This window comes from Aulostomus chinensis, chromosome 15 (assembly GCF_037954235.1).
Source record: "Aulostomus chinensis isolate RoL2024-O1b breed Wild chromosome 15, RoL_Achi_v1.0, whole genome shotgun sequence".
In the NCBI taxonomy this organism is placed as follows: domain Eukaryota; kingdom Metazoa; phylum Chordata; class Actinopteri; order Syngnathiformes; family Aulostomidae; genus Aulostomus; species Aulostomus chinensis.
In genome coordinates, this window is record NC_141334.1 from 14,327,405 (window position 1) to 14,338,852 (window position 11,448).

An 11,448-nucleotide genomic window follows, 5' to 3' on the forward strand; every position below is an offset into this window, starting at 1 on the left:
GGCTAAGACCCCATTATAAAATCCGAGCAGCAGCAACAGTCAAATTTTAATGTGATATTTGTCTGCGATGCACTGAAGCCCTGACAAAACGATGGTCACATTAGCATTTGCTTCCTGCTTCTCATATCCAACATATAATTGCCTGACTGTAGTGCCTTGGCTGGATTTAGCACAAAAACTGCATAAGCTCAAGGGTATATGGTTTATAATGGTACTTTGATTCTGTGTGTTGAATTTACACTGGTATATATTGAGGAAATTAATCTAGTGCATCTATAGAGCTTTACATTTATTTGCTCAGTCAGTTTCCTGGGGGGGGGGGGGGGGGGTGCTGTTGGGATCAACTGCCTTCTCTGTCAGGGAAGCTTTAACTTTCATGCCTCTGAACAACAAAATGTTTCTCTTTGTTTTAACATGTTAATTGATTAAAGAGGTTCCAGATACATTCATTTCTAATATGGCTATGTCTTGTTAGGTTACTTAACAGAAATGCGTTTTTTTGGGGGGGATGTAGTTTTCTGTATTTATAGTATACCGATTTTATAATTCTGTTAGATCCTAGTCATCATTTTTCCTCTGCTTGACCTTCCCTCTACCTGATGTCTCCTCTGACAGGCAACAAGCTGCTATTCTAACGTAAATATTCATCACAGCATCTGTAGGAGGTTGACAAGCTGCTTGTGACTGAAGCATTACATTCCTCTGGAAGCAAGTCAAGGTCCATGGATACCGGTAGATATTTTCTGAAGGTATGTGGGATGTGTAGTCCTGTGGCTTGTGGCTGCTGCAATACAAAGACCTTTTTCTCTGCAGTTTAAACAGGAAGGAGGAAGTTATTTCATGCTGTGTTTGTCTCACATTAGAAGTCTACTTGGGTACAAAAAAATAACTACAGTCTAATGTTTGGAACAGGATGTAGACGCTTATGCAAACCAATGCAACAGCATCCCAATGAGAGGTTTGATTCCTGCTGGGGTAGTTTATTGTGTAGTGTTTTATTAGATTTAAGCTCCTCTCCGCCCTTCCCAATCTTTTATCTCCAGAATGGGGAAGGTTTCTATGTGCTGTTCACCTTGAACCAGGATTTAAGGCGACCAGAATTGAACACGAGCCGAAATTCGATGCGTGTTAGCTTTAGACTTTTCATTGAAGAGGCGTTTATGAGTTCAACAGTTCTACTTTTTAAATGAAAAATATTCAGGATTTTTCAATGACAGAAAAGTGCTGGTAGATACAAGTTAAATGATTATTGTTAGATTTTGTTAAGATCATTTAATTTGAGATTTCTTTGTTTTGTTTACAGGCTTACGACTCCAAATATATTTGGAGGCATATTTTTGAAAATATTTTGCCTTGGAGTGTCTCATAAATATGTAGTCAGACCCTTTACTTTGCTTCTCTAAACGGATTATGAGCACCAGATGACAAATCCCCCTGTTTGATTACACCAAAATTAAACTCTGGTTTGAATGTCAAGCATTGCTTCAAATGAAAGCCAGCTATTTCTCCTCATGCGCATAATTCCGTCCCTCTGTTGAAGCCTAGTGGTAACTGCTACACTGAGACAAATGCATCTTCAATGGAAAGTCTGGGAGAAAGGCCAAAACAAGGGGAAGATGGATGAGAGGACGAGGCCCTGGTCCAGACTCTACGTATCATAACCCACTGTTTGAGGTAGTTCTGCTCAAGTTGAGCGCAGCAGCAGTCTACTCAGGCAGGTGGACTGGCCAATCCAGCTCATTCCTCTGATCAAGTAGGTAAACACCACAGACATCACAGGACCCTCTAATCAGCTGATCTGAAGCAGCTGAGAGGTTGCCGTGGCGATGCTAACCGCTCTCTACTCGGTGAGACGAGGCTTCAGCTGAGATTCTCGCATAGCCAGATGTTCCTTCAGTGTGCCAGCGCAGGAGAAACATCTGGCTCAACCTGTTATCCTTTTACTGTAGAAAAATAATGCCCCGTTTGTATTTAACTGATGGTAACCGTCGTTAGCGCTGCTATGCCCAGGATGTGGCAACACTGCTATTTCAAAAATAATGTTAAACCGTGTTTTGTAAAGTTTTGAACATATTTGCTGGATGTCTTTATAGCTAATTGTGAAAAAAAAGTTGGCTGCTACATCTCAATTTTTACATACTAAGACACTCTGCAATTTATATTACCCTGTATGTTTGAGGAAAATATAGCAAATTTAAAAAAAAAAAATTCCCTTTTGGTTTCCCTTCTGAAAATCATGGTCTCATTTGAAATTGGAGCCTACAGGTTACTCTCACTTGGAGGATCAAGGAACAAAATGAGGAAGTCTTTTTCTGTAAAAGTTGCATTTTGTGTGAGAGGACCAAATTGTTCCGGCCTCATGTGAGGAAAAAGCCCAAAAGGACAAGTTAGACAGAAATCTTCGTGAACATTCTTCCATTCTGTGTCTAGACTCTGAGCACTCCATCATTTTAAATTCCCTTTCGTTCAAGAAAGCGGGGGGGGGGAATTCCTCAATCTGCCTCATGATTCTGACCTCTTCTGCCCAGTTCCATTTAAATCAGCCCGGTAGTTTTTACATCATTCCAGACGCTGTCTCGAAACCTCGTCTTCTCGTCAAAAAAAAGCCTGTCAAACTGTATTTAGTCTGAAACTTGAGAAACGTAGCTCACCAACTATATAACAAGGGCCTGCAATTGTAACAGGAAGTGTGTTTTTTTAGCAGTAGAATGTACAGTAAACCTGGCTGTGATATGTTTCACTCCTGTACATAAAAACCCTGAAGCATCTTCGAACCGCGATTTCTCCTCTATTATATTTGTGTGCTGCCATGTCGCTTCATCCTGGTATTACTTTGTGTTTTAAGCCGTTGCAGCCTGCTTTGTGAAGACAGACAGCCTCATGTAAACAGGTTTGTGGGGGTCTGCCCCTTTGTGGTATTGGTCACGCTGCTCTGCCTGAATAGTACAAAGATTCAATGCACGGCACAATACAGAGGCTGGTGTTTACAAATAGCATCCATTCCTTTTACACCTACCAGCCTGGACCAGTCACCAGCCATCTTCAGATCCTTGGATAACTCTCCTAAAATATTTACTCACCTAATAGTTGAGAAGATGTTAAAAATTTGTATCCCCAAAAGTGGATGTTTTATGCTTTACCACAGCAGACATTCATCCCCCGCTGTTTCCTGAGTTTATTTTAGGCTGACGACTAGATTTCTGCTTAAAATAATACAAACAACAAAGCCAAAGTTCACCTGCACAGACGTTTGACCTTTGTATCAGAGATCGGCAGACAAAATGACAATGAATTTGCTTTGCAATCGTGACTGGTGGATTGTGATGTCCGTGTGATCCAGACAATGTTGTCCAGACAGACAGAGAATGGTGAGATAACATAAACACAGACCAGAGACATAACACTTCATTCACAAAAGCTCTAGTCCATCACAGCTATTTGGCTCAGTCACTTGACCATCATTGTCTCCTGTCAGTGCAGCGTTGAGCAAACTCGGACTGCTTTTTGAAATGTTTTTTCCTCCCTAAAGCTGATCTGAGCAGGTCATGAGCTGCCTGTCGACATCGTAACGCTTAAAAAAAAAAAGAAAAAAAAGATTGTTATTCAGAGGTGATGATAGTAGTAGAATGAAACCAGTCAATCAGTTTGTTGTCATGCATTTATTAGCAGCACTGCATTTCAGAGAGTACAACTAAGCCTTCACAAGATTACTTGGGATGAGTCACAGAATCAGTCACGCCGTGTTTTAAGCACGTTTCACACAAAAGCGTCCATTCTCAGATCTGTAGAGGTCCGGAAGTGTTCATCCAGGAGTCGGTAGTCACTGCAGGTGTCGTGCTGTGACATCAGGCGCTGCTAAGACCGCATAGCGCAGCACCTGAAGACGAACACAGTATCAAAATGACATTCTGTACTTTTCGGCTTTGAAATTGTACAATCAACAGCAACACGGCGATGCCAGATAATTCTTAAACTGCAAGTCACACTGCTTTGTCATGCAGGCCAACCTGTATCTTCGAGGGCAACCGTGATGACCAACGATGTACTCCTGAGCATAGCAGAACCGTCTGCAGAGTCCTCTATACCCACAAGTCCAGTACTGCATTTCTGGATCATTGTCTGTAAAGGATAGGAACGTAAGGATAGCATCGAAGGAAAGGATAGAAACATAAATGTGTCCCCATAACTTTTACAGATTTTCCACAAAATAATCAATCCTTTTTTCTTTTTTTTTAAATTACTCAATGGTCAAGAAAACTTAAATTTGATGTACTTGTCCACACAGACAGGCCCGGTATGAGTACAGTGTAGTTATGATTTGCTTGATTTGATCTCACACAGTAAGAAAAGGGATTGATCTGATATTTCTTACCCTCCCCGACTGCAAACATCAGGAGAAGCACAAGGAGAACCAAGCTCAGTCCCTTCATGTTTAGTTTGGGCACCAATAAGCTTTCAGAAAGTGCTGTTGACCGGCTGATCCTGCATTTATACAGCATTTCAACCATGGGGGTGGAGTCCGTCGTGCTCTGTCCAAATCACAATAACAAAGTATCGCTGAATGATGAGAGTCTGAGGGTTGAAGGTCAGGACTAGCAGCTTGCTCAGCTCAGTCCACAGCTGCAGCTTCTTGAGGATCGAAGATTGCATTTTACAAACTACACATTTTCTGTCTTTTACTAAATTAAAAAGACTGGGATTTAAACTCTCTGTACAACTCAACAACACATAAACCTACATAAGAAAGGGTCAGTACTGTAGTATTTGTACTTACATACACCCCTATGGCTGGACAAAGGAGTAATAATGGACCACCACCCTCAAAAGAACAAGCCCTCCTAAAAAGTTACGGGTCTAGTAACAACTAATCTGTTTGTTTTAGACACCGCAAGCGGCACAATTCAGTCTGGCCTGCTGCGTTTTGGGGCTGCCCTCTGTTCATCCACGGCTCTGGACGCATCTGAATATGGCAGTAGTTGATGTGTTATTGCTGATGCTGTGAAACTACCATCAAACTGCACAAACATGCTGCTGCAGTGACGCAGGAGAGTAACAATACAAGGCATGGACTCACACAGTAGGTATGTGCATGTGTAGCATGCCCCCTAGTGATGATGTAAAGACGCTCGGTTTGGTTTTTTTGGATTTTTTTTTCCAACGCCCCATTTCCCCCCCAATTGTAGGAAAAGCTGTGAAAAGACTAGCATGTGTCAACACCTGGGGATAATGTACTTTTTTTTTATTTTTGAGGGTGCTTATCCTACAGAGGTCTCAAAAAGTAAATCAACCGCCTATTTTTTTTTTAAAGAAGTAAAAAAAAAAAAGAAGACTTTTTTTAATTTATAAAAGGGAACATAAACAATAGCAATCAGAATGTGAACAAATATTTAATTACAGAAATTCACTTAATGCAAGTAAGCGTGCTGTGTTTAACACACTGGCTGATGAGTGTGGTGTGTGTATGTTGCTCCTTGATATCTGACTGCCCACTCTGTGAGTCGCTGGCAGGTTCACAATTTAAATACATTTGGACTCTTAATTCTTTGGTCTTATTATTTATCCCTCAGAAGCTCAGGCTCCCCAGAAGTGGCTCAAAGATAGAATTAGCTCTACCTCTCATCATCTATCATCTGAGAAAGTAAAGTTGTTGTTTTTTAATCTCCCTAACATTGCAAACATGCATGGTTGCTAACATATCGTCATCTGCACTGATAGGTGGTGACACCATTTACCTTTAATTTTTTTTTTTTTTTTTTTTTGCATGGTGAGCTCTATTTCTATTTTCCATTTCTGCTACTTGTCTGGATTTGGGTCACAGCGGCAGTAGACTGGGTGAGGTAACAAAGTATTCCAGCTCCTCCTGGGTGACTCAAGGTGTTCTCAGGTCAGATCACTGGGGTTGCACCAATTTACCAATCTGTTCTGGTTCTTTTATGGAGCTTTTAACCAAATGCACCAGCCTGGAACACCTTCAATAAGGCACCTGGCTGACTATGAGGGAGCAGTTACTCTGATTTCCTCCAGATGTATGACCTCCTCACCCTATCTCTTAGGATAAGAAGCCCAGGCACCCTTCAGAGGAAATGAGTTTTGGCTGCTTGTATCTGTAACCTCATTCTTTTGGTTACTACCCAAAACAGTAAGTGAGGGTTGGAATGTAAACTGGCTGATAAATTGAGAGCTGAACATCTGTATTACTGCTGATGTAACCTAACTCACATTCCACTCTCACTCATAAACAATGTCTGGAGATCGTTGACTTCCATCAGTGAGGACAGCACTTCACCATTTTCCAGCAGAAACTTGGAGTCGCTGACTCTCATCATCACCAACTCACACTAAACCACCTCAGGACCTGCTGGAGTTTACAAATGAGACCAACAAAACCACTTTATCAGCAGAAAGCAGATGTGATCCTGACTTTCCCAAACTGAGTACAACAGCGTAAAACTGAAACATCCTCTGGTACCAAGTGAACCACCTGATACTGCACTAGTAAATGGTGTTTGTTATTCCCTAATCAATTCTTCTCAATAACTAAATATCACTCGTTTAAACCAGGCCTTTCCTCTTAAACGTTTCAGGAAAGTGCACCCTGTCTCCCTCTTCTGGGCATGGATCCCAATTTATAAAGGACTTTTTGTGTAGCTGAAATGAATGTTAAGCGAGTGGATCACAGGTTGGTTGAAAAAAGTTACCCTTTTAATTTATCTATATGTACATTATGGCCAAGGCAACAGTATCTCAAATAGTAGCGATCTGAATTAAATCCACATATTCAGGAGCATTTCAATCAGTCAACTAACTGGATAAGGAATTCATGGCTATCGGAAAAATAAGATCTATATGAGTATTACTAATTCTTTACTTTAAATGGATGTAGCTCTTCCCTTTAAAAAAAAAAGGCGTTTGTTTTAATATACAACTGCACTGAAAGAATTAAAACTTATGTGTTTCGCTTTTCTGCCACAAGGTGGACATATAGACTTTACAAACCGCTTATTTACACAGCGAAGAAGACCGTCATCATTTGCGCTTGCGCAGCCCGTCCAGTCGCAGCTATCTGTTGTCTTATCTGTCCAAGATGGCGGACTTGCTAGGTTCAATCTTAAACTCGATGGAAAAGCCTCCAACAGTCGGCGACCAGGAAAGCCGACGAAAGGCTCGAGGTACAATAGTGCTTTGCCCTAGGACACGAGTCACTCCGCGTTACGTTAAAACTGTCGAAATGGATGTGATACTTGACCGAGACACACTGAAAAACGAGAAGGACAAGCGAGATCATTGGTGGAATAGCAAATGCCCGGTTGTGCCTGTCCTATTAAATTTCCATTTTTGAGCGGTGTTATTCACATTTCACACCAATAATTCAATGTTTTGACCTTTCAGTATCCAGAACCTTACCTGGCTGTGTAAGCCCATGACATATTAATATACAGTCCATATAAACCAACTAAGAAGCATGACGTTGTGAATAATGAGGTCACTTGTAGTGTTACGACACTGTATATCGTTAGACGGTAAAATCTTACTGCGTTTAGATGTTAAAGAATTTTCCCCAGGGTGAACTGATATTGATTCTCCATGTAGTTCAAAGTACAACTAGACACGAATAATACTTCGTTACATATCCAGTTTGTACATTTCATTCATAAACCTTAAAATCTGAAGCAGCCAAGCTAACAGCCTAGTAAAGTCCAAGCGACTTTATTCACTGTTTGTTTATGAAGAAACGGTCGGCAGTGTTTTAAAAAGAAGAGTGTTCAAATGAGTTTCATTAAGTGGCATGAGGCTGCCAGGTCATAAAAGATCAGAGGCTGTCTGCCCTCAGACACATGTTACAAATAATAGCATTAGCATCTGCAGTGTGACTCCAGCCCCAAATCATCTGGAAATGAGATTTCAGGATTACAGGAAGTCTGTCTCTTCATGAGCTTTCTTTTTTTCTTTTTCTTTTTTCCCCCCATTTAGGTCTTTAAAAATCCTGGTGGTTGTTGTAGCAGGAAGATGAAATGATCTGTGTTTACAATGGAAACTTCAAATCCTATTGACATAAACGAACCCTGTAACCCTAAAACCTGAAGTTTTTTTGTTTGTTTTTTTTAAGAGCAAGCAGCGAGACTCAAGAAGATGGAGGAAGATGAGAAAAGAAAGAAAGCAGAGTTCAGGAAAAGAGTGAGTGAATAGATGGGAGCTCCTGAGATGAATTCTGCCATCGTGTAGGTGTTAATCTGCTTTGACTCTCTTGTTTAGATGGAGAAAGAGGTGTCTGATTTTATCCAAGACAGTTCACAACAAAAACGAAAATACAACCCCATGGGGAAGATCGAAAGAAGTATATTGTAAGTCCAAATAATTTTTCCAAAAAGGGTATCAGGTGGGAAACATAAGACATTGTTGTGGCGTTCAGCTATTTACTTCCTGTCATACAGGCACGATGTCGCTGAAGTCGCAGGTCTGACTTCTTTTTCTTTCGGGGAAAATGAAGAGAGTCGTTACGTCATGCTTTTCAAGAAGGTTTGAGTATATATTTCTTTCAAATCCAACTCCTGATATGAATGTCTCTGTAGCAGGAGGCAGTGTGAGCAGCCGTTATTTTGCTGTGTTGTAGGAGTTCGCTCCGTCAGACGAGGAGCTGGAAGCTTATCGGAAAGGTGAGGAGTGGGACCCCCAGCTGGCGGAGCAACGACGCAGACTAAAAGTAAGACCAGATGCTTCTGTGCTCCACGGAGGAGAGCTGGGGTGACATCATTGCATAACAGTAATCTATGATAGTAAAACTCCGAGGCCTTGAATTTCCAGGTCTGTTTTGTTGCTTTTTATTTGTTTTATTTTAACACTGCGTAGCGTAACGCAGACATGGTTGTGTAGGTTCACATTCATGGAGCAGCTGCACTCGTGGAATTATAGCAGATTAGATACATATTTTAAGATGTAATGAATGCTGTATTGGTTATCTGCAGAAAAATAAATGTTATTGAAAGGTGTGTCACTTTATCTAAAACTGACCTCAAAATCACAGTCACAATTGCCAGTGCATTTACTTTAAAATATATATATAGTATATATTTGTGTATATATGCATATATGTATTTATATAAATATTATATATATATATATATATATATATATATTTTAAGTTAATGTTTATATGGAGGATTGTTGCAGTTTTGATTTTGGTTTAAAAGTCCTTTCTAATGATTCAGGGTATGGTTTGACTTGTATTGTTTGTTCAGTGTCCAAAAAAAGCACAAAAATTGTAATATCAGTTCACAACAATTCCAAAATTTCTTTTTCAAAGAATAGTATTTTAGTCTAATCTGCACCCAAGTATGGTGATGGATCAAGGAGATCTGCGTATCCTAGTAGAGTAAAGGTGGATTTAGTCTGACGGTCTTCTTTCTTCTCCACTGCAGGAACAAGCTGCGCTGGAAGAAGAGACCTCCACTCAGACCAAGACGTCCGAGTTGTGTCCAAACTCCAACTACAGAGACAAGTACAGTCACTTGATTGGCACCTCGGCGGCTAAAGACGCAGCGCACACGCTCGAGGCCAACAGAGCTTATGGTTGTGGTGAGTCTTGATTAGTCGCCCTCACTTCCCACGGTCCTCCTCACCCCCTCTGCCCTTTTGTTCACTGATGATGTCTCTCTCTCTCTCGCTCTCTCTCTCTCTCTCAGTTCCGGTGGCCAACAAGAGGGACACTCGCTCCATAGAAGAAGCCATGAATGAAATCCGAGCAAAGAAACGTCAGAAGCGAGAAGACGACACAGGGGCACATGGCAGCAGTTCTTGAGTCCCCATTGTTTGTGTATGGTGTGTGTGTGTGTGTGTGTGTGTGAGAGAGTGTGTTTCTTTGTTTGTGTGTGTGGGTGTGTATTTGTCTCGTATAATTCATCCATTAATGCAATATCCTGTAGTTCAGACGTTGGTGTATGAATCCAGTATGTGAGCTGCCCTCAGATGGACAATGTCTTTTTAACAGTGTTTCCTATCCAGGAAGTGGCTCTCCTCTACACGTTCAATGTTCCTGCCTGTGACGTTCTGTCAGTGATACACACGTGACAGTTTTTACTGGACATGTTTTCGCTGGTAAATGGTATTTTTTAATGCAGATTTTAATTATTAAAACAATATTTCTCTGCTTTAATTTGGCTGCATTAAGCCAAGTTTTAGTCTCACTGATGCCATTTATTGACCCTTTTTTTATTTGTCTCAGTATAAACTTTTTCTTGTCTTTTTTGGGGGGTTTTCATGCTGTTTCTATCATTGCAGAGGAAACTCTTTTTTTAAGAAAACACTGTAGTGTATATTTTAGGAATCTGTGGTATGTCCTAGACTTTGTGTACATTTGCACTGACTGTGAATGAATCTGCTACTCCATGAGAATATTCTGTCTTTAAGCCATGTGAAGGCCGTCAATAGAGATCATACAGCACCAGACTCCAAGGTGGGTTAGGGGTGGAGTTTTTTTCTGTCTTTAAGTTAGTTAAGATAAGTTTCTTAGCATGTCTTTTTAAAAATGGTGGGACATCCCTCTTATGTATTAATAAATGGAGAACAGTATTGAACTTTTGTCTGTTTATCGCCTTCTTTTCTTCCTAGCTTTTTTTTTTGGGGGGGGGGCATTTTAACTCACCGTAACGTTGACGTTCATGAGGGGGAAAAAAAAAAACACCTTTATTATTTTTTTGTCGCGTCCATTTAATGCAATAGAGGCATAGCGACATTTTAAATGTAATCTCACATGGTTTTGGTGAGAAAATTTTCTATAAAGTGTACCATCCATCCATCGTCATCTTCCGCTTATTCCTACACATTAAGGGTCGCGGGGGGGCTGGAGCCTATCCCAGCGTCAATAGGTGAGAGGCGGGGTTCACCCTGGACAGGTCACCAGTCCATCACAGGGCCAACACGTAGAGACAGACAACCATTCACACTCACAGTCACACCTACGGTCAATTTAGAGTATCAATCAGCCTCGTCCCCTCTTGATGTCTTTGGACTGTGGGAGGAAGCTGGAGTACCAGAGAGAACCCACACAGGAACAGGGAGAACATGGAGACTCACACAGAAAGATCCCGTGCCCGAGCCGGGACTCGAACCCGGAACCTTCTTGCTGTGAGGCCACAGTGCTGACCACTGCACCACCGTGCAGCCCTATAAAGTGTACCAATTATCAATATTTGTCGACAAATTAGCATATCTTAGGAGTTCTTATGTTATATATTTATGCGATGTGGATCGTTTATTTTGAGTCATTGTTCAGCTCTCGTTATAGACCAAGGTAACTGATAACTATTTAAATCCAATCAGAAGAAAATTAACCCTGTTTGGCTGTATTCTGCCTCTTTACTCGCTCTATTCCAGGGTCATGGGTTCATTCTGTCTCAGCTGTTATAACCACGAGTCTCCTGTAGGAGGCGCCAGAGATCAGTAAAGAACCAA

At 41.0% G+C, this 11,448-nt stretch overlaps 2 protein-coding genes across 5 annotated transcripts; one reads left to right on the forward strand and one right to left on the reverse strand.

The window, feature by feature from the left end:
- Positions 1-3,643: 3,643 nt before the first annotated feature.
- Positions 3,644-7,479, reverse strand: defbl2 (defensin, beta-like 2). 4 transcript variants are annotated; one of them, XM_086227076.1, is made up of 5 exons: positions 7,405-7,464; positions 6,220-6,355; positions 4,373-4,529; positions 4,008-4,119; positions 3,644-3,877 (listed from the first exon to the last, which is right to left on the reverse strand). In XM_086227076.1, the coding sequence occupies exons 3-5, from the start codon at positions 4,506-4,508 to the stop codon at positions 3,856-3,858; spliced, it is 270 nt and encodes an 89-aa protein (XP_086083202.1). In that variant the 5' UTR covers positions 4,509-4,529; positions 6,220-6,355; positions 7,405-7,464; the 3' UTR covers positions 3,644-3,855. The 4 variants fall into 4 exon arrangements, with proteins under 4 accessions (XP_086083202.1, XP_086083201.1, XP_086083200.1 ...); XM_086227075.1 differs by having other exon boundaries at positions 6,220-6,358; positions 6,997-7,405; XM_086227074.1 differs by lacking the exon at positions 6,220-6,355 and having other exon boundaries at positions 7,405-7,479.
- spag7 (sperm associated antigen 7) lies at positions 7,024-10,571 on the forward strand. Its single transcript, XM_086227072.1, has 7 exons — positions 7,024-7,169; positions 8,108-8,175; positions 8,254-8,342; positions 8,433-8,517; positions 8,612-8,701; positions 9,417-9,573; positions 9,681-10,571. Exons 1-7 carry the CDS (start codon positions 7,085-7,087, stop codon positions 9,794-9,796), a joined length of 690 nt encoding a protein of 229 aa, XP_086083198.1. The 5' UTR covers positions 7,024-7,084; the 3' UTR covers positions 9,797-10,571.
- Positions 10,572-11,448: the final 877 nt, after the last annotated feature.